The sequence below is a fragment of the Trachinotus anak genome, unplaced genomic scaffold (assembly GCF_046630095.1).
Source record: "Trachinotus anak isolate AG129_WGS33_773 ecotype Australia unplaced genomic scaffold, CSIRO_AGI_Tana_v1 ptg000001l, whole genome shotgun sequence".
NCBI classification, from domain to species: domain Eukaryota; kingdom Metazoa; phylum Chordata; class Actinopteri; order Carangiformes; family Carangidae; genus Trachinotus; species Trachinotus anak.
Window position 1 is genome coordinate 13,714,467 of NW_027273852.1, and position 15,534 is coordinate 13,730,000.

The following is a 15,534-nucleotide window of genomic DNA, read 5'->3' on the forward strand; positions in this document are numbered from 1 at the left end:
ATGCCTGCATCTCCAAGCTGTCTCATAGCCTGCTGATCGTTGGCACAAAGCGTGGAGGCAATTCCACACATTCTTTATCATAACTTGCAAGTTTATAAAGCTTCCAGTTCAATACAAACAGCCTAGAGCAAAACTAGATAATTAAAACTCATGTGCAGGGCTACGCCACAACTTTGACGCAGTTGTTTATACTTTCAAGGCGTCATTCACGAGGGCTGTAATCGCCCATGAACCTTCTCCTGCCTTATATTTACTGTGAGATGGGCTCAGGAGGGGTTCTCAACCTCCACCACATCCCCGCCTGTAAATGCTGCCGGGGCTTCAATAAACAGCAGACGAAAGGTGGAGGCAGCGCAGAGGCGCGACAAACAGCCATCGGGCCCGCCTCGCTTTCGCTGCGAGGTGACAGAGCTCCGGCTTGTTTTTCAGCGTCTGCGCTGCTGCTGCTGCCGCTGCCGCTGCTGTCGCCTCTCCCCGTCTCCCTTCCTCTCCTCTCCTCTCCTCTGTTTCTGTGCGTCACAGCTAGGTCATGGCCGGACTCCAACAATGGCTCCGGTTTCTCGAGCCACATGCGCGCGCGCGCACACACACACACACACACACACACACACACACAGAGGCACCAGGAGCACACAAACAGAGATCTGACAAATGATAGGGTGGCGGAGCGAGGCGAGGTGAGCTAATAGTAGGCAGTGCGCCTGCCGACATGCCCGTGGGCCGCGGGTGTTAAATTGTATCCAATTACGGCGCATGCGACGATATGAGGGGGGAATAATAATTCTTCTTGCGTGACAGGGAGATTCGCTTATTTTCCGGGCTCTCTATGAGGAAGGGGTGCGGGGCTCAAAACGTTCAAACGTCTGTGGGAGAGCCGTGTGTGTGTGTGTGTGTGGAGGAAAAGTCTGGTTTCTGGAGGACATGGCGCGCATATTTCATTAATCAAAATCCTGTTAACCAGATTTGGAGACACGGCAGGGGCCAGCAGGGTCCGACCAATAATTAATATCCATTATTTGGGCAGCCCAGGTCTAAAAGACATCTTAACGGACACTCACACACACACGCACACACACACACATATATATATATATATAAACGGACACACACTTTACAGGAGGCAGGGCAGTGGCATGAAGGAATGAGGGATTGCATCAACGTGAAAATGAAATAAACACGCCCAGCCTGAGCTTTGTTATGAAATGTCTCTCCTGCTCATTTATTTGATGGAGTGCACAGTCAAGTAAAAAGAGCAACAGTGCCAAAAGAGGGGTAGGGGCACAGTGCAAGTGTGTCTGTGAGTGTGTGTGTGTGTAATTCAGTGGTGGGCCACTGTGAACTGCAAACTAAAGTTGCACTCTGGTGTCATTGACGCCCAGCAGAAAAGTTCAACAACTCAAGGGTAAAAAGGGTCAAGTGTCAGTTCATTAGTTCAACTTGTCAGAGAGGCAGCTGACAGCTGGCAGTGTGCACGGACGGTGATGAAACCACCTACATATGGGAAAAACCAAATGGGCCTAGGTTGAATATAAAGTGACTCTATTATCCTGCCAATCACACTTCAGCTATGTCCCCTCAGCATCACTGACACAAGCCATGAGATGATGAACCGTCAAAAGCTGTTGCTATCCCGTAGGTGCCTTGTGTGTCATCTTTCCAAACCTGTTTTGACAGGCACCTTAGAAAGAAACATGTGTGATGTGTGTCCATGTGTGTGTTTGTTTGACTAAGAACATGTTTTTTGTTTTTCTTTAGCTATTCATAAGGCTATATATCAACTGTCACGTGAGAGCAGCAGGTTTGGACCAAAAGGAGCATCTTCTTCACATTCCAGTCCAAGGCACGTACAAAAATAGAGTGTACAATTAAATATATACAGAATATTGATCTGTTATAAATACAGTACAAGAAACAAGTTTAGTATTTCATAAAAAAATGCAAAACAATTATTCAAAATATTCAAAGGAATACTTGTGCGAAAGTTGCATTAACAGTAATACAAAGAGGAAAACAGGAACCAAATACTGTCTGAGGAAGGAGAGGCTTCTTGTAAGCAACACTGGTGCTTTGGGACTTAGTTGTCCTACCAAGTCATCTTCACTGTTTTTAAAACGCCACCTTTCTATATTTCTTTTGTAACCCACCTCCCACCTATTGGCAGGAAAATTGTTCAGTACCTGGACTGGGATCAATCTCAATGTCTGACACACAGGGTGCTATTTGAAAGGCGTGCTTTTCACCTCATCTCCTGCAGAGATGTGAAAAGGTAATTGCTGCGAATGCTAAACTAACACTTTGTTATGATTGCCTTTCAGCAGTCCTTTATGTTTTTTTTTTTCTCCTTTCTTTCATTTTTTTTGGTATGCCAAAATGCTGCAGAATGCAGGAGTCACGATGATGGTGTAGAGGGAGAAACAGTTTTAAGACCTTTGGGATGCAGCAGATGTCTTTAACATTAGGAGGATCTTTAAAGCCACTCCTTTCTTGCTCCTCTCTGATGATAGTATTGCAGGGAGCTGCGGCTCTGTACAGTGAGTGAGTGTGTGTGTGTGTGTGTGTGTGTGTGTGTGTGTGTGTGTGTCTTTAGGATATTAAATAGTAAAGGATGGGGATTAATAATGGAACCTGACAGCTCATCTCCGGCTTCTATCTGCCTGACTGTCCCCCCAATCTTCTCTTCCATTCCCTCCCTACCTCTTTTTCTCCCTCTCAGTTTCTAATCCGCTGCGTTTCTCTCTGGCTGTGACCCTCCTTCATGTTCCTTCCCTCCAGCTCTTTTGTCTCCCTCTCTCTCCCCCTCTGTCTAGTTCTCTCTCTCTCAGGGCCCTCGGTCTTTCAGGGTCATGTCAGGAGAGTAGAAGAGCACGTTGGTGTCATCGTCGTCGTCGTCATCATCGCTGAGGTTGACCAGGTCAGCTTGTGTGTAGCGCACAGCCCCGGGGTGGTACTCTCCGATCCGAGTCCTGTCACACAGCCGCGACTGCAGAGCCAGCTAGAAAACACACACGCACATAGTTTGGAATTTAACACACACTATTTGTGCTGGTGTAAAGAAGATGTTCACACTAGGCCGGCCAAATTGGAAAATGCTTCTTTTTCTCTCTCCATTCAGACCATCCATCCACACTAAGCTGGTGTTTTACATCGTCCCTTGAGTTGATGAATCTGAAAACGCCGGTTGAGTTTCAACTCTTGTTCACACATAAAGCCTCAAACACAGGAGGCATGACAGGCCGCCATTCATTGTGAAATAGACCTCAAAATAACATTCTGTGCTCATGCAGAGGGCTCAAGCCAAATGCAAGGTTGACTGACAAAAGAATTTGTAACTGGCTCCATTTTAATCAGATTACTTGAGGACTTTGATGCATGAATGCTGTATTTCTACTGTTTCCCTCACAATCATTGTGATGTAAGATATGAGATTTGCTTGATTTTCTCGAGGTGTAAAATCTTGAAAGCGTTGTTCAGTTCTTTGTCATCTGATAAGCCTTCAAACTGATGGATTTATTACCCAAACTGGCCTTTCCTGAACCGTATATCACCTTCACACCGGTGTCTGAGACAGCATAGTTTAACACAGGGCTGTCGAAGCGCCTGTTAGGTGAGGACAGGAGAAAATCTTTAGTGTGGAGCTTTTTGAAAACTAAAACCTGGTCTGCAGCTGTGCAGCATTGAAGATAAGAAGGCGACTTTCTGTTGCCTCAAAACTTTTCTGATCATGTCATGAAGTTGTATTAATGTGTCTTTAGTCAGAGACGTTTGTGATTGTAAAAAGGTGATTTGAGTGACGTCCCCGAGTAACATTTGTGGCCCACATTAAAATAATTTTTTCATGCTTGTTCGGTTGTCTGACAACAGAAACAGAAATGTGCAAATGAAAACGACTAAACGGTGAATCTGACTGTTTTAAAACATAGTATAGGTTATGACAGAGAGCAATCTCACCAGCTGAAACTCAGCAACGTGACCGTGTTGACGTAGTCTAAGATTGCAGTGAAACTGAGAGATACGAGATTGGGAGCAGCTTTTCCCTGCATGCACACTCGCATACACACAGTAGAAGTGAGAGGTGAGCTCATTGCAGAGCCACAGGCAGTTCAGCTGTATGGCTAGAATGCAGATCAATATCATTGAAGGAGAGAGAGAAAGGGGGAAAAGGGGGGGGGTGCACAGGTGGAAGGGAAATGCTACACAAAGGAGAGCAGCAGAAATAATGTAAGAGAGATAAATGCCAGAGATGCTGTAGCAGGTTACAAGGAACAGAGGCAGGGGAACAGACACGCATACAGTGCAGAAATAGAGATAAAGAAAAAACAACAACGGAGGACTAGATACAGCAGGCAATACAAGGCAGAGAGACAGCAGTATGTTTACATGCACGCAGAGACCAGGATCCTGGCAGAAATCATGTTAGGCAGGTAATTAGACGACACGTTTAGTAACTTACATGCAGCAGGTTTGTAACTGGAACACGCTACTTAGTTTTAGTTTTGTTTGCACTAACTCTAACTTCTGCTGAACTTTTGAAAGCGTTATTGCACAGAAAACAGGAAGCGGTGTGACCTTTGGGAATCTCATGATTTGGTTCAATCCTCATTCTTGGTGTCACAATTCAGATTTCAATAAATACAAAAGGGGGCACTATTTTTAGGCGCTTATTTCAGAGCACTGTGTGACAGACCATTGTATCAAACCTTTCACTCGTGTCTGTTCGCTTAATTGTAGGAAACATAACTGGCAGTTAAATGACTGATCTTAAAGAATGTCATTGTCACACTGAGGAGAAGATGCACAGATGCTTTTTGGTTTTGGAAAAGTTCACAGTTAAGATTTGGAGACATGCTACAGTCCTCATTCATTGAGCCTGACGACGAGCCAGTTTCTTGTTGGGAGTCAGGGATGTTTTGTTTTGCAGTAACCGGTAATCGGTAGCAAGTGGTGTACCCATCCCACCGGTGCCATTTTCAGTTGACATGGAAGTTGCATTAGCACTTGCTAAGAGCAACAAAAGAGCAACAAAATGGTGATGCAAGTTATTTCTGCGGGTTGACTTAAAACAACCTGTATGGCTGCATCAACGTCATCCACACTTTCCATGACTGTAGTTACTGTAGCTATTTAGAAGAATGATATCCTGATTTCTTAGTCCTGTCTAGGAAGCTCTGATTGGTTGGTTGTGGGAAGCAGCCATTAAGGAGCACAACACCGGACCTATTTGAATCACTGAACATATCAGAGCTGAGGGCCATGATTCAGAGGCCTGAGAGAGGGGTAGAGGTCTTTTGAAATGAAACTGACTATATCAAGTTAATCTCCATAAATTAGACCAAGGGTTTTCAAGGTCTGACACTCTGGGCCCAGCCTCAGACAAAATTGAGAAAACTGTGATGGCCCACCCCCACCCCACCCCACCCACCCTCAGTGAGTTATGCTGTGGGCTAAAACTTGACCCCCTTTTTGAAAGGCCTCAATTATACCCCCCTGAGGACGCACACACGGACAGCTGCGGACACCACGGACACATAGTTGTTCTTATTATAATTCTTTCTAGTCCACTTGGAGGAGCACATGTGCAGTTGGTGCCCTTGTAGTAAGTCCACATGTCCATGCCAATTTCTTGGTATGTCCGCACAGAGCCGCACGTACACCCTTTGATGATGACATTTACATCACGTTGACCCTTGTGGACCCAAGCAAACCCTTGCATATATGCGGATGTAAAAAGTACAACACTAGCTTAACCCTGTATTATTTTACGTTTTGGCAAACTGGTGCCATTGGTAATATATTGAATTAGCTCGGAGTTTGCATTGTGCCCATGGATGTACAACCAACTACCACTGGGCAACTGTGATACTGAAGAAAACTTAGAAATCTGACGATTCTCAGGCAGGTTCGGTATGTATGAAGCATCTTTTTTCTCGAATTTATAAGTGGGTTTATGGATATTTATACAACAGGGACACTAGTTAGCACCACCCTGTACGTGACACTGAACCAAAAAAAAATGAAAATGCATGTATCACGTTTGTGTGTCCAGTCTTGACTCTGTTATGTCTCAAAGAAGAAGTCGTTTGGGTATTGGTACCTTAATTGCCTCCATGAGTGGTGTGTCACATCCACTGCTGCTGTGACACAAAGTGAATACTGACCATGTTGCTGAGCTGCCCAATCAGTGGCACGCACCTGTCCTTTTCACCACAGGCAGGATCTTTGTCTCATGTCTCTCCCTACACACCTCTCTTTCATCTCTTCCTCACCTCCATGGGGGGCTCGCTTCACAGTTTGAAAACCTGTGGACTAGACTGTACCAAGTTTAAGTGGTGCAGTGTGTGTTGGTTGGCTGACTTGTAGTTTGGTGGTTTGATTGTGTTATACTGCGAATGATAACACTGTATAATGGTGATGTATTGTGTCCTGTTTCTTCCATTGCAGTCAAGTTAGGAGTGGATCTCCAAGCCCAGTATGGGGAGGAGGAATGATTAAAGTCACCAACAGCTCTTTCAGCATATATATGGCATGTGAGTAGTGTATTAAAAGAGACAGACAGAAAAAATCTGAGCCTGTCCTTTAAATGCCTCTGAAAGCACCACAGGTAAAGAGCATGGACACTAAGCAAGAGACAGACGGTGAGTGAGCCAGAGGCGGCAGGTCTGGAAGGAGGGGTTGTCTCGTAGGAAAGCACAGATCCGTTGCGATGAGAGATGAATGTTTTGATGCTGTTAAAACCCCCCCCACCACCACCACTACCATCACCACCCTTTTCTCTCCCTTTACCCCTCCTCTCCTCTGCCAATCTCACACCTGATGTGTGGGGGCTGCTGGGAGTCGCATGCCAAGATGAATAACAACCGGCTGTTAGTCACGATAGAGCACGACCACACATGCCGCCTGTATCTGCCTCCCCTCTCCCTCCTCTCTTTCTGCCTCCCTGTCGTCTTCTTTCTCACCTTCTGTCTCGTTCTCTCTGACACACACAAACAGCATTTTCTGTGTGATTTACGAACACACTGAGATTCCATTTCACCCCTCTGTCTCTCTCTCTCTCTCTCTCTCTCCCGACTCACCACAGTGCAACGTTGACATTTGGGTTGAAGGTCATACCACACATTCCAGTCTTTCACATTGTGCTCATGACCCGTTATCAGTGTGGTTGGTGATACTGAGTAGGTGACAATATGTGTGGTGTGTGTGTGTTTGTTTGTGTACATGTGAACTAAGACCACAGAGTTTTTTTTTGCTTGTGGTTCAATATCATGTCCGGCTCATATCCGCAGATACTGTCAATGTTTGTAGATTGAGACAAATCTGTGGAGAACTGTATTGATTGTGGTGTTTATTGAAATGCAACCAATGTGGTTTGTGGTTCAAATCAGAAAAAATATCATTCTTCTTGTCATCTTGTCTTCATTACATTTCCCTAAAAGCCCCATTTGAAAAAGAGATTAAAAAAAAAAATGAACCCAGCAATTTGCAATTTTACTCTTTAAATAAGGGGATTTTGGTACTAGACCCAACAATTATTTCCTGCATAGGTGATGTGTGAAGACCTGAGACAGATGGTACAAGTCAATCTGGAGAGCAGTGTAATTACACATTCTGAAGCAATTATTTCTTACTAGGAAGACGGCTCAACACAGGGAAGTAGAAAAAGATTGAGGATTAGCACATTGGTTAACTAAAACGTTACATTAGTGTTGCTGTTCAGCATTCCTACATAGTGACTATGAAATACAGATGCATCAGAAAAATCTACAAGTAACAACCACTTTAATTATTGATCAAGCTGCTGATTATTTTCCTCAATTGACCACTTGATCTATAAACTGTCAGAAAACAGTGAAAGATGCCCATCACAATTTCCCAGAGGCCAAATTATCATAATTTTAATTGATCAACCAACTGTCCCAAACGGCAAGATATTAAGTTAAGAAGTTAAGAAAAGCAGCACCATTCCCTGGGGATTTTTTGCATTTTTGCTTGAAAAATTACTTATAATGAGTGATGAATTATTAAGCTTGAAACCAATAAATTTTGTGTCAATCGACTATTTGTTTCAGCCAAAGCAGCTTTAATTTTGATGGCTGAAGCTGTCTACACTGGCTGTGCAATGATCTTGATAACATTTTCTTGCTCTTAACTGCAATCTGTGTTTTCAGGCTCTAACTCTATTTTCATCTCTTTTATGTGTTTACTATATGGTTTGTGTGTTGGGCTTGGAGCACTGTCAAAATGTGTCAGAAGGCACGGCAGTGCAGACACTGACTGAGGACTCCTGCTGCTGCGCTGCTAACATGTTGCTTATGCTACAAAGGCAGGAGGTGCATTTCCACCCTCCTGTTTTTATGCGCATTTTCAATTTGTACATAAACCCCTGAAAGGAAATGTCAAACTTTCAAAACAATGGAAAGATAGCAAAAAAAAAAAAAAAAAGTTGGTGTATCCATACAAGAAAAATGCAACAAAGTGCAATTGCAACTGGTTTAGCAAATTAATGATGACATACATGGAGCACGTGACTTTAAAGTTCACTGAACAAAAATGGCATATTTCCAACACGATTTCCACATTGTTTTCGTTTGTTTAAAGTTTGACTGGCGCCCTTATAGTTACATCATCTAGATGTGCCCTCTTCTGCATTCTTTTAATGGGACCTGATTGGAGAATTAGCGCCCTGCTCAGACCTGGCATTAACATTTGTTTCCATATGCATCTCGAGTGACCACTTATGATTGGATCTCACCTCTTCGCTCACTATGCAAATAAACAGGTTTGTGTCACTGTTTTTTAGCTAATCAGACTGACAGACGGGTCCAGTGTCAATGTGTTTATGAGAGAGGCTAGCTTTATTTTACTTCTTAATCTGACTTCATCTTGTTACTAATCCTGTCAAGGGCTGGCAATCATACCTCAAAACCTTTTGAAAACTGACTGAAATATGTTCAGTATATTAAGTTTGATGTGTTTGAAAAGTTAGGATTATTTTACTAAATAAAGAGGTTTAAACATAACACTGTCAGTTTTTGAAGAGGAGAGAAGAAGTCTTTTGTATTTATCTGGCGCCCATTTGTTGAGATTTTATGACCTGTGTTGTGATTCTCTGAACTAGTAAAGCAAGTACACATAAATCAGCAGAGAGCATCACGAGTTTATTAATCAACCTCAATGACTCAACAATTACCTCACCAGGCACTGAGTTTGGTGACTTTCAAAATCCAGTTTCTGCAGTATGACTGTGGTGTCTATGTGGCCTTATTAGTCAGCTCTCTCATTTTTACTGAGAAAACCTGGCTCTACCATTTCTATTGCCATGGTCCACAAGTTTGGTTCAAGACATGATGGTGAAATTGCAATTCCTTGGTAAAGATGGTTAATTCAGATTAAGTGGAGTGCACACAAAAGAGTTGGCAATAAGCCCAATGAGAAATGATCCACAAAGGACACTTGGATGATTCTTTGATTTTGTCTGGCTCTGAACACGGGGTGGTTAGGTCTCCCAAGGCGCCAATCTCCCCCAATACTTGCATTACTTTTTAAGCACTCAATAGACAACCTGTTTTGACAGACCTAATTTAGAGAGCTTTATAGAGCATAAAACAGGGATTGTCCAATATTAGTAGTGTTAGTATGTCCACGTTATTTCCCAAAAAAGCTTTGCATAAGTCCTTGTAACACATTTGTCTCTAAATATGCTTCTACTTTAGCTGACAACTGACATCCTCCCTCTCACACGTACAGCCAGAATTAAAAATATTCTACTACATTTCAAGCATGCAGGGACTTAAATCACACACACACAAATAAAAATCATTCAGTCATAAGCCTTTCACCCGCAGAATTCTGGGATAGGCTTCAGCCACCTGTGACCCTGAAAGGAGTAAACAACAGTACATGGCAGCGGACAGATGGAGAGATGGAATTCAGAGGTTTACAAAAGCTTTTTCAGATGAGGAAACTGTAACAGTGCTGCCTGCATCTGTTTGTTAAAGTGATGTTTTTTTTTCAGCAATGCTACAAAGCTCTAGGGATTGCAGTGTTGGTTGGTTGGTTCACCACTTGGATCCATGCTGAAATACAGTGTATCTCAAAAACACTGTGTGATTGCTGTGAAATGTTATGACATTCATGTCCCCAGAATCTGTATCCCCCTGAGGTTTGGGACAGATATACCTGTCCACCTCAGGATGAAGTGCAGCAACTTTGGTTATCCCCTGACTTTTCATCTATCACTAACCTCACATCAAAATTTGAATTGGTTCAGTATTTTGGTTTATGACGAAATACTTGCAAAACTATTGACATTCCCATCAGCCTCTGCTGTACTGCGAATGTTAACAAGCTATCGTCTAGGTTATACTAGAAAAGAAGTGATTTGACTATAGTGACCCCTTTCCACAGTAAGGTGCTACCTTGTAAGACCTGCTGTTTTAATTTGCTGCTCTGTGTGAAGCATGTGGGTTAGAAAAGTGCTTTACAAATAAAGATTATTATTATTATTAAACTAAGATGTCTGAATGGGGTCATAGACATACATGTCTGCAGTTGCTGTACCTGCATGCCAGTAGGGCTCAGTAGGCTCCACCAATCCCTATCCAGGCCAAAGACAAAGGCATTGGCCAAGCCATGGAGTGGTGCCGACAGGACGTGCAACAAGGTGAGGGAGAAGGATGGATCCTGTGGGTAGAAGGCATTATGGAGCCTGTTGGGAGATGGAGAAAGAGAGACACAGAGAGAGAGTGTTGAGTTCATCCATTAAAAAAAAGTTGTAAATAAAGAGACAACTTGCAAGAGAGCGTCAGAGGGGAGGATGGAGTAACTGAAGGTGAAGTCAGAGGGAGAAGAGCGATGGCAACAGGAAAAAGGGGGGAAAGAGAGAGAGAGAGAGGTTGATCGACAGAGTGACAGAAAGAGAGAGAGGACAAGTGAGTGACAGAGTGAGGGACAGGGTGAGAACGAGAGGTAATGAGAGCGAGCGGCAGAGGCTGGAAAAGAGAGGGAGAGAGAGAGAGAAAAAGGGGAGGGTGAAAGAGCGAGAGAGCTTTATATCAGCGTTTAAGAGCCCATTAGGCAGCGTGAGACGGCTGGGCTGACACATTCTTGGCTGCCGCTTTGACAGCACGCAGCACTTTACAAGGACAGGGAGAAGTGTAGCGCTCAACTCCCTTCCTCTCCTTCTCTCCCCTTTCTCTCATCTCAGTTTCCTGCTTCTCCTGACCACAATTTCACCGACCCATCTCCTCCTCCTTTTTCATTCCATGCACGTTCACTACACACTCCCCTTCCCTGATATCTCTCCCATTTCTTCGCATTGGGTTTCATCTGTCTGGATATCTCATTTTCATCTTGACTCATGAGGGTGATCCTCTTTTCTTTTCAATTTCCCTCCATGTGCCTATCTCTCTGGGAGCCTGGGGCATGACTAGGAGGGGAACCTGATATTGTGTGGTGTGGCTGCGAACTAATGGCTGCCTCGGAGAATGATGCTGCTCAGCCATTAACCCTGGATTAACCCTGTATTAGTGCTGCTCGCCGGGTTAGCCCGCCGCTAATGTCTTTTATTGATCTATTAGCGAGAGAATCAAACCGCGCACCGCTCACAGCATTGTCCACATGTGCGGTGGTCCAGGGTTGGGTGTTCAGAGTAAACTAAGTGGCCGCAATGGTTGACCTCAGGGTCGGGAAAGTCATCCTCAACCTACTTATGACCTGCAGGGAAGGAAAATACAAAACCAGCCATCTGAAGAAAAAAAAACACTATTTTATTGTGGTTACAAGAAGTTACGTGAGACATTACAGTCACTCATCTCTATGTGACTGTCACAGGCTGAAACTTGCCCCAGTTATTTAAAAGGATCATGATTTTGGTGAAATCTTCAGTAATAGCACTGCTCAGTCTCCTCATTAATCACTTCACAACAGTGTTGCCAATGTTGTGATCACGGGACGAGCACCACGCACATCCCTGGAAAACCCAAGCCATGGTGGCGATAGTGATGCCAGCCAAGTTACGACACAACAGGCAGACACACCACAATTTCCATACAGATACAATATCTATATCGTACAGATACTGTACATCAAATGTGTTTTACAAAACAATGTAATGTGTTACACCATGACTACATCCTTACTGCCTATTCCAACAGACCTACAAAAGAAAAAATATGAAACAATATCACTATATTAAAAAAAGAATTTCAAGAACTTTCAAGAACTTCCAATGACATAATTTGTACAATGCCATGTCTAATCCTGTAGGATGTCCAGCCCCAACATATACACAAGTGTAAATCTTTAAAAAGGTATTGTAAAGATAAAGTTTAATTTCTTTACTTAAGTCTAAGTAATTTCCAAAACAATGGGGAACTGCAGTTTGGAGTAAATTGTGTATTTGTTGGGAAGTATTTTCAGCTGCAGATTAGTATCATCTTAGTATCAAGCATTAGTTATACTGAAGGAACTTTTCCCCCCAACTGTGTGGATCATATAGCCTACATGTTTTACAAAGCTTTTGGACAAATGATGCTTTCACTACGCACACATTCCTAGTACATTTTGTACTTGTCCTGTTATTTGCTGGCAAAAGAAAAAACATTTTCCCAGCTTTATCCTTTAAAGGCACAATATGTCACTTCTGCCACCAGGGGTTTCTCCATCAAAACAATAACAAAAGATGGCGTTTGGGGGACATCACATGGGATCATGGGTGTTGTGGTGTCTTAACCACCATTGCCGTAAGCTTTAGATTCCTTCAGTTTCAGTCGTTCAGGAGGTTTTTAGCAGGAGCGGAATTATCTGCAGTGTCTCCTCTTCTCCAAAACAAACAGACCCAGTGAGTAGAACCAGTAAAAACACTGATTAAAGCAGTTTCACATTAAAAGTCAGGGTTTCGCCAGCACTGTATGGCGGACACAGGACGTCAGGGAAGTACTGGGAGCTGAGACTGCTGAACTTTGTTTTGATTGTTTCTCTGCTAATTTATGAACCAGATGTTCAGGAGGTTTTTACTAGCAGCCGAATTATCCACAGACGTGTCTTCCTCTCCATAACAAATGGACCAGGGAATAAAAATATGGTAGAAATGCTGAATAAAGCAATTTCACATTAAAATTCATTGATTCACTGACACTGTTTGGCGGACACAGGACATTCGAGATGGACTGAATCTGGGTTGCTAAACATTTTCAAATCCTTCAGCCGATTAAAATACATTGTTGAAAACGATGAAGGTGTAAAAAGTGTATCTTAAAAAAGTGGCTTAAAACTGGATAAAAAGTTAATTTTGACCACCTCAATACCACAATACCAACGCACCCACAAAGGGAATATGAAGCCATTGACAGGACCATTCCCCAGCTCTTGCAACTATCAAACTAAGAAATATAAAAAAGATTTGGGGGCACCTCGGTGGCTCACCTGGTAACCACAACAGCCCAGGGTTCAGATCCAACCCGCGGCCCTTTGCTGCATGTCATTCCCCCTCTCTCTCTCTCTCCCCAACTTTCCTGTTACTCTCTCACTGTCATGTCTAATAAAGGCTTTAAAAAGCTCAGAAAATGATTAAAAAAAAGAAAAAAAGAAAGATTTAAATGACACACTGCAGCACATTTTTATTTATGTAGCGTCTTTAGCAAACACTTGTGTGATAGCCCTATGTCCAGTGTGGGTTTTCTGTTGTTAGTCCTTTCTTGGCTATGCTCTCATTATATTGTAAGAAATGGGAGTGATTCAGGTGATGGAAAAAATGCTAGTTTGCAGTTTAGCTTTGTTTTAGCCTGTTTTATCTGTTTTAAATCTAAGCCATTTTCTCCAACAGAATTAGACTACTTGGTGCTCATATTTAGTTAAGTAATTCAAACTGTGAGCTGGAATGATGTTGACTCAACTTCCTCTAATATGAATGAATCCGCATGAAGGTAACAAGAACCTGCTGACTCTTTGTATGTAGGGTTAGAGGTGATTCGTTATTGTGCTTTCAGGTGGATTATGGAAGCAGACCACACATGATAGCATTACAGAGGGAATTAATTGATCAAACATACTGACATGGCTTTGGATGGAATTTTTTTTTCTTTCTTTGAATGTCAAAGATTCAGCACCTTTAAATTACACATTAGAGGCAGTTTTCCTTTATTTAACTAAGAAGCACAGAAATTAGCTAGTTTTTTTTCTGCCCTTAAAAACCCATTGAGAACTACAGCTGAACAGCACAGAAGATGATTATGGAGATTCGTCCACAAATCTGGTTATAATCCTCTTTTATCCTCTTTTGCAATGTGAGGTTGGGAGGTTTATTTGCCATTAATCTCTTTCCATTTACCTTCCAACAACCCTTTGAAAAGTTGTGACAGGAAGAAAACCACAAGTTGGGTTGGCCAAGGGTTGGAGACAAACCTGTAATGACAACCTACCTGCTGTAAGTCATTCTGAGTCAGGGTGTCAAAGAAATGCCTAAACGCTGCTTAAAATAAAGCCAACAGTGCAGCTAGTGGAGTGTCCTGGCGCTTGTCGGAGTAAGGACCATTTCAGAGTGCCGCTGCCTGTTTTCTGGGTTAGCCTGCCGCTGTATCTCCAAGGACCAGACCAGCTGCTGCTCACATTCATTTCACTTCCCATTAAAGGTGAAATAAATCAGGACTCCCCACACAACCTCCTTAGAGATGCAGGAAACACACACACACACACACGGACCCAGAGAAAGTCGGACACATGCAGACGTACATAAACACACAGCTCACCTGTACATGTGCATAGAGGTGTGTACATAAAGTATAACCTAGGTCATATGCATTGAGGATGTCAGGTGGAGAAGAAATGCAGTGGATATGTGTGTTTGTGTGTGCGTCTGCCTACGTGTGTGTGTTTCTCTGACAGCGCAGCGGTGAGAGTGAGTGGGTCTGTGTGAAGGGGGGCTATTTCTGGCGTCTCATTTTTTTTTTTTCCTGCTGCTGCAAAGAAACGCGATCGGCGTCCGGGAAACGAGAGCTGGCAGCAAGCAATCATCTGCCTGCCACACATACACACACACATGCACACACACACACACACACGCACGCACGCACGCAAGCAGCACCTCACAGCGCTGAGCAACACGCGCCATGGCAACGGAACAGCCGCAATTAGAGGCGAAGAGCCTTTCCCCTCCATCGAGGGAGAGACGGAGAGCGAAATGAAAGGAAGAAAGAAAGAGCAGGCAAGAGAGAGAGAAAGAGAGACAGGAAGGTGGGGGGCCGGGCAGAGACGAGTGTCAGCACTGCACAGGAAGGAGAGAGGGAGAGTGGAAGAGGAAAGGAGTACACGATAAAGAGGTGAGAATGTGCAAGAGTGAGGCTGTGAAGGGGAACGAGGGCCAAGAGCAGTGGAGGAGAAGGAGGAGGAGGAGAGAGGAGAGGAAAGGGCTGAAGGAGTGAGGCTGAATGGAAAAGACTAAAAAGCAGAGGAGGCAGAGAAGCAGAGGGAGGAGAGATATCCAAAAAGACAGACAGCAAGACATGAGCGAGACAAACAAAAGAGATTACGTGCGAGAGAAAC

The 15,534-nt window shown here is 43.5% G+C and overlaps 1 protein-coding gene across 5 annotated transcripts in view; it reads right to left on the reverse strand.

Annotated features, from left to right (window-relative positions):
- Positions 1-1,191: 1,191 nt before the first annotated feature.
- LOC139621792 (cyclic AMP receptor-like protein A) overlaps positions 1,192-15,534 on the reverse strand; it is a 49,413-nt gene continuing 35,070 nt past the window's right edge. For 4 of the 5 annotated variants that reach the window (XM_071478681.1, XM_071478651.1, XM_071478673.1 and 1 more), the window contains 2 exons: positions 10,555-10,702; positions 1,192-2,992 (listed from right to left, as the gene is read on the reverse strand). In XM_071478681.1, the coding sequence (XP_071334782.1) occupies positions 2,819-2,992; positions 10,555-10,702 (322 nt within the window). In that variant the 3' untranslated portion in view covers positions 1,192-2,818. Of the gene's footprint in view, positions 2,993-3,022; positions 9,872-10,554; positions 10,703-15,534 lie in introns of those variants that run through there. The other variant, XM_071478667.1, reaches the window with a different exon arrangement.